This window comes from Plectropomus leopardus, chromosome 4, assembly GCF_026936395.1.
Source record: "Plectropomus leopardus strain MGB_pleo_1.0 chromosome 4, ASM2693639v1, whole genome shotgun sequence".
NCBI lineage: Eukaryota > Metazoa > Chordata > Actinopteri > Perciformes > Serranidae > Plectropomus > Plectropomus leopardus.
In genome coordinates this window covers 25,732,781-25,739,159 of record NC_142179.1, presented here as the reverse complement: position 1 = coordinate 25,739,159, position 6,379 = coordinate 25,732,781, and the positions used below count along the sequence as shown (strand labels likewise).

General features: G+C 36.4%; 2 protein-coding genes across 3 annotated transcripts in view; one reads left to right on the top strand and one right to left on the bottom strand.

The window, feature by feature from the left end:
• The window catches only part of kansl3 (KAT8 regulatory NSL complex subunit 3), a 52,790-nt gene that overhangs the window by 29,247 nt on the left and 17,164 nt on the right, over nt 1-6,379 (top strand). The window contains exon 2 of the mRNA XM_088076942.1: nt 6-76. The gene's annotated coding sequence lies outside the window, so the exon portion shown is untranslated. The remainder of the gene's footprint in view (nt 1-5; nt 77-6,379) is intronic.
• msmbl (microseminoprotein, beta-like) lies at nt 2,342-3,879 on the bottom strand. Of its 2 annotated transcripts, none has more exons than XM_042488810.2 (4): nt 3,740-3,879; nt 2,954-3,035; nt 2,764-2,866; nt 2,342-2,677 (listed from the first exon to the last, which is right to left on the bottom strand). In XM_042488810.2, the coding sequence occupies exons 1-4, from the start codon at nt 3,740-3,742 to the stop codon at nt 2,548-2,550; spliced, it is 318 nt and encodes a 105-aa protein (XP_042344744.2). In that variant the 5' UTR covers nt 3,743-3,879; the 3' UTR covers nt 2,342-2,547. The 2 variants fall into 2 exon arrangements, with proteins under 2 accessions (XP_042344744.2, XP_042344745.2); XM_042488811.2 differs by lacking the exon at nt 3,740-3,879 and adding an exon at nt 3,182-3,347.

Below are 6,379 nucleotides of genomic sequence, written 5' to 3'. Positions count from 1 at the left end.
TGCAGAGGAAAAGAGTGATGAAGACAATACAGTGGAAACACCAGAATCTGTTGGCTTGTCCTGCCGCCTAGTGGTGGTAAGTGGCTGGTGGCTGCTTTTAAACCACCAGACAACTTACGATGTAAACTCTGTGACACCAAAATACTGTAAAACTGCAATAACTTTAACTTTTGTGAAGTCTGTAAAGCAGTGGCAGAAGGGGTGGCCAGTCGGGGCCACTGAAACTCTTCGACTGGCACACCAAAACAAAAAGCAATCACAAAATTTCGGGAATTCCATTATGCTGTTGTAGTATATCGGTGAGTTAAAAACTATGTCAGTATTAGAAAAAAAGAAATCGCTTAGTGATATACTTTGATTTCTTATTTAACAGTTAATATTAGTGATTATCTGATGTTTATAGAGTAATATTGGTACAGTTAACATTTTTAGTTCCACAACAATGCTGTTTTAATATGTTATGTATCTGTATAGTCTATTTATTGTTCAAATAGGCTTACTGTCATTTTCAAAAAAATCGTAATAATCATAGCTTAAATTTAAAGAAGTAAGTTGATTGTAAGCAGCAAAACATTTACTGGGAAAGGCCTTCTCGAGTTTGAGGGAGACTCAGCGGCACTCATCAGACCCACTGTCATATATGAAAGTGGCCCAGCAGTTATTCCTCTCAAACTTTGGAGCTTTATTTTGCCCTCCTCCTGACATGCTATGCCAACACGGTCAGCACCAATGGATGCCTTAGGTTGTCTTGTTTTACAAGATAACACTACGTTTTTAACATTACCTAGTTTAAAATGAATGCACCACCACCTCTTAAAGACAGTTGCGGTGTGCTCCAATTATTTTTACCAGGGGAAACCAATGGGGACGCAGAAGGTGTGGACATTTACTGCTAACTCACCTTGCACCGCTGAGCTTATTAACAGTTCATGAGTAGATACACGCTGCTTTCTGCTCAGTGATGCGGTTGCAGGTATGATTCAGTAAAGAAAATAGTTCCTACATGAAACTGCTCACAACAAGGTCATGATTTCTGGAAGAAAAACATTGCCGTTGAGTTTTTTCTTGTTTTTTCCCCAATTTATTTATTTATTTATTTATTTACACTTTGAGCACCACAAGCCGAGTGCCAACTAGTTCCATAATATTGAAGAGAAGGCGTACATCTTCACACCTAGTATTTCCACCACTCGGCAACTCACAACAAAACAATCTAGACTGATAAATAGCACTATAGGTCAAAGGAAAAATATGTACTTCTGATTTTAGGATGACCCGTCCCTTTAAAACAATACTCGTCCACTGAAAGTTATTGGTGGCTGGAAGCATTTATCCTAACCACAGAAGAAACTGGAACTTCTGTTTCTGTTCAAGCTTCTGCTCCAGGATAAGAAAACTTCATTTGAAATCTCATTGACCTCTGTAAATATGCTAGTGTAACTTAAAAACTCAACCTTGGAAGGACAACAGTATGTCGTGTGACTTGTTTTGTGTGCTTAGATAAGAAAGGACTAATTTTTTTATGTGAAAAACCATCTAATATTGTTTATTTAGTATTTATGTGTTTTAGCTGCTGCCTTAAACAACTTTTAATCATTTCCTATAAGCCCTAGTTGTCTGTGGGCTAAATGTCAGAGCTCGACAAAGGAGGTAAATCATTGATGATCAAGGTGAAGGGTCACAGAAGTTTTTGGTCAGTAGAGATTACAACAAGTTGAGCAAAATGTCTCAAGAAGAGCATTGCTGAGTTTTCTGTGGACAAAAATATGAGACATAAATTCTCGCGCTGCCATGCTATATGGGAGCTGTATTTTTTTCTGTTTTTCTTTCCTATACAACCAAATAAGGAGTAAATCATGAAGAATAGTATGGATAATAGTGTTTCCTGGTGAGAAGCCAGTTAGGGCTTGCATCTACATGCTCTTGCTCTCTAGTTCAACAACGACAAAAAAAAACAAAAAACGAATTCACACCTTTAGACCACTAAACACTGCAACTACATCAGCCTGCTTTACCACGAACTGGCCATAGTACGGATGGGTCGTCCTTCCTTAAACACATATGAATCAGTCTGCAGAGTGTTAACAGTGTCTTCAGCTTCACGAAGCTGTAACTAAAATTTTATATCAGCAATTTTAAAACTCACCATTGCGGCAGTCAAACTTGTCCAGTCTGAATAGCGTTTAGGTAAGAGGGTAAAATATATTGTATTTATAATGAAGGGCTGGTGTGTTTGTCTAACCTGTTGTATATCGGTGGAGTACCCCTTTAACATGATTTATGTTTTTCTATTTTAGAAATGTCCAACTTTCTCGTACAAACAAAAATATACACAAATAAGTCAAGAAAAAAATGTGTGATTTATTTATTTATTCATTTGAAATTTTATTTGAGTCAGTATTTCATTTTCAGTTTATGGCAGCTTTGCTTTCTGTTTGGTCGTGTGTTACAACCAATAAAACGTGAATTTCCTGGTGAGAAGAAACTGAGGGATCACATCTGTGTGCATCTCGCCCATGAAAGAACTTACAAGCATCAGACCACCAATCACTTCCCTACTGCACCATAAATAGGACACCGTACACTTGGGTCGTTCTTCTTGCGCACTATGTATTCACAGGCCTCTGAGTCGAAAACTGACTCACAGTCGGGAGGGAACTGTTTGGGGGTCGAATACCTGCAAATACACATTTAAATATGTAAATACAGAGAAAAATAAAACTTATCTCCATTTAAAAATGAAAATGGGTTCTGTAAACTTACGCAGAGCAACAACCACTGCAGGTACAGTCCATACAGTTACTGTTCCTCCATGAAGATCCGACAGCATGCCAGGTCTTATCCGTATCATCCTGACAATGGGTGCCTATATGTGGAATTAAAAACATAAATATTTTTCAGTATTTTGTAGTTTTATATATGTCTGTATGCTATGTATGTTTTTTTCTTTTACCTGATGTCTCAGGTTTGCTGTAGCATTGTGGGCTTGTCAGTGGAACCAGAGCACAGAGCAGAGTAGCCAGAGCCAAAAGTTTCTTCACAGAAAAACAGAAACAAACATTTTTATAACTGCTCACTTCACCTCCATTATTGACATTACTTTACACTGTCTAGAAAAAAAATCAACTTCCACCAAACAGTTTTCACCAAAATGTTATAGCTCAACAATTTTAAAACTTACCATAGTGGCAGTCAAACTTATCCGATTTGAAAAGTGTTTAGGTAATAAGATAAAATCGATTGTATTTTTAATGACAGGCTTTGACTTTTAAACAGTGTGTCCGCAGGTACCTTTGGAATTATATAAGGGGAGTGAAGGGGTGGTCCTTTCAGAGAAAGAGGTCACCACTGTTTGTGTACATCTAACGCAACATAGGGAAAAAAAAGAACATCCAGTTTAAAAGTCTTTTTTAAATTACACTATTTATCAGAGCTAGAAAATTTGTTTTCTTCTTTTATGGTGAAGGAAGGGTCATCCCCTCACTCACATTCAGGGACTCTGATGGAAAACCTTTTGTATCTCTGTATCTCTTTATATTAAATAAATAAATTTAAAAAACATAACAACAACAACAAAAAAACAACGTGACACCCTAGTCATCCCCCAAATCAGAAAAAAACAGATCTTCACTAACAGACTTACGCAATCGATAATTAGATTAATTATTTTAAGGTAGTAAACACTGAGTATTTTTGCAGAGGGAGTAAATGATCCAGACTCAGCAATTTTAAAACTCACCATTGTGGCGGTCAAACTTGTCCAGTCTGAATAGCGTTTAGGAAAGAGGGTAAAATATATTGTATTTATAATGAAGGGCTGTTTGTTTTCAACAGTGTCTGCAGGGACCTTTGGAATTAAATAAGAGGGTTGAAGGGGTGGTCACTTCACTAAAGGAGGGAAGCACCATTTGTATTTCTCTGAACAAATAAAAATGAAAAAAATAGGACATTCAGTAAAACACGTTTTAAATCATTTAAAGATCTGACACAATCTTCTCAGAGGCATGTATTTTTATATGTAAGTGTTTTGGAGTCAAAATGTTTCAATCCTTTGATGCCATTGGAAATTCTGTCCAGCTACACTGGGACTAAACTGATTTTAGCTGAAGTGCCACGTGACCTGAGGTGACTCTGAAGTCTGAGTCTCTGTTTTAGTTCTCTCCAAAATGAGGCTAATTCAGTTTGGTGTTTGTTTTTTTAACTGCATTTTGAGACACAAACTAAAGTATTATCAGTCCTGGACATCTGTTGGTTAAAATACACGCCTTTAAACGCACTAACTCATCATGACACATAACGAGAGCCAGGACATATTGACAAGCCTCTCCTTTCAAGGCTGTTTTTGGTAATTACCATTTTTACAGATGTCGATTAGAAATTAAGTTTTCTTACTTCTGGAAAAGAACCCAGACGCTCTCTACACAACTGTTTACACAGTCAGAGGTGAACTCCTCAGGAACAGCATGATGAAGAGCAAAATTGATGGAGTGCCAACATGGTTTGTGTTTTGTATTATTTCTTCATTCATTTAAAATTTTGAAATTTTTTTATTTTTGTTTTTATTTCGAACATGTAACAAAGAAAAGTGATCATACAAACAATCAAAAAGAAAACAGAGTAATAGTTTCAAGCAGTGAAATAATAAATCATGGATAAATCAGTTTACATGTCCGAAAAGGAGCGGGAAGAAGTATAAACTGAAATTGTATTAGTGTGATTTCTAGCAGCTTTGCTTATTGCACTAACAGCCAAAAAAAGAAAAACTTCAGACTGTAAAGGGACAGTTCACCCCAAATCAAAACTACGTATTTTCCCCCTCACCTGTAGTGCTAATTATCCATCAAGATTGTTTTGGTGTGAGTTGCAGAGTTTTGGAGATATTGGCCAGAGATGTCTGCCTTCTCGTAGAAATAATGGAACTAGCTTTCGGCTTTGGAGCTCAAAGCTTAGTTGTTTCTTTGGCGTGGTGCAGTGAGTTCCTTGAATCTTGTAACCTTTGGCTGTAGCTAGGCTACCTGTTCGCTCCCACATTTTATGCACAATTTCAGAAAGTAAAATCGAGGGAAATTCAACAAGTCTCTGCATTACAATGCATATTGAAACTGGAACTGACTTTTCTTCTAAATGGTTAAGTGGAATTAGAAATGATTTTTTATGTGCACTGCACTGGATCCATTGAAATGTGAGGACTTTTACATGAACTACATGAAGGTTGTATAAACCTTTGTTTATGAAAATAAACAATATAGGCTTCTTTAAAAAACAAAAACAAAAAAACAGGTTATAGCCCCAAATTATTTAAGAAGCAACAATAAGAAGACTTGTCAGTACCAAATGATGGTCAGATAGAAACATAAAACAGTCTGTCTGAATGGGGGTGATCTGTCTTACCTGCCTGGAACTTCCAGTAAATGAGGGTTAAATTATGTTTGTGCCACAAACAGATGAGCCACCATAGGTCATCTATCAATCAATCAGTCCACCACAGTGGCCTGAAACGTCTCAACTTTGATTGATTGCCAGGAAATTCTGTATAAACATTAATGCCTCCTAGAACATGTATTGTACTTGATGATCCCTTAACTTTCTCTTGTTTGTCCCCTTGATGCATTTGCTGCCCAATGTACTCCTTCAAATAAAGCTATAGGCTATGTTTGTCTCTTTAAGAAAAAAGGACACCTAGACTATTTGAAGAACAATCACCTGTGTTGTCCTTGTTGGATGCAAACCTTGTATCTCCACATTTCACTATCTTCAGTTTTTATCAGTGGTTTTTACCATTTCTCAGCCAATGAAATGTATTTAAAAGAGCTTGTGACTAAACATCCTGTCTTCACTGGACCTTTCTAAAAACACAGTGATTTTTCTAATTCCTGAAAAATTTTGGAGATAGGATGTTTGCACCAGACAGCAGCGATATTTAAACAAAATTGTTGTGGAATTCAAAATGTTAACTGTGCCGATAGTAGTCTATGCACATAAGATTATTTCTAAATATTAGCTGTGAACCAAAGTATGTCAGTGTCCGATTCTTTAACTCTCTAAATTGACATTGTTCTCAACTTGCCTTTACTTCAACAGCATAATCCATTTCCAGAGTTTCAGTTATTAGCTTAGGTTTTTGGTGTGCCATCCAACTGAACTGTTGTATCAGTGGAGTACCCCTTTAACATGGTATATGTTTTTCTGTTTTAGAAATGTCCAATTTCACATACAAACAAAAATATGATAAAAATCATATGATTTATTTATTTATTCATTTGAAATTTTATTTGAGTCAGTATTTCATTTTCAGTTTATGGCAGCTTTGCTTTCTGTTTGGTCATGTGTTACAACTAGTAAAACGTGAATTTTCTGGTGAGAAGAAACTGAGGGATCA

What these genes read in the sequence shown, in the direction of transcription:
- msmbl (XM_042488810.2), bottom strand. An exon ending in CAGCAAACCTGAGACATCAG is followed by an intron (nt 2,867 to 2,953) that starts GTAAAAGAAAAA and finishes TTCCACATATAG; the next exon opens with GCACCCATTGTCAGGATGAT. An exon ending in TGCAGTGGTTGTTGCTCTGC is followed by an intron (nt 2,678 to 2,763) that starts GTAAGTTTACAG and finishes GTGTATTTGCAG; the next exon opens with GTATTCGACCCCCAAACAGT.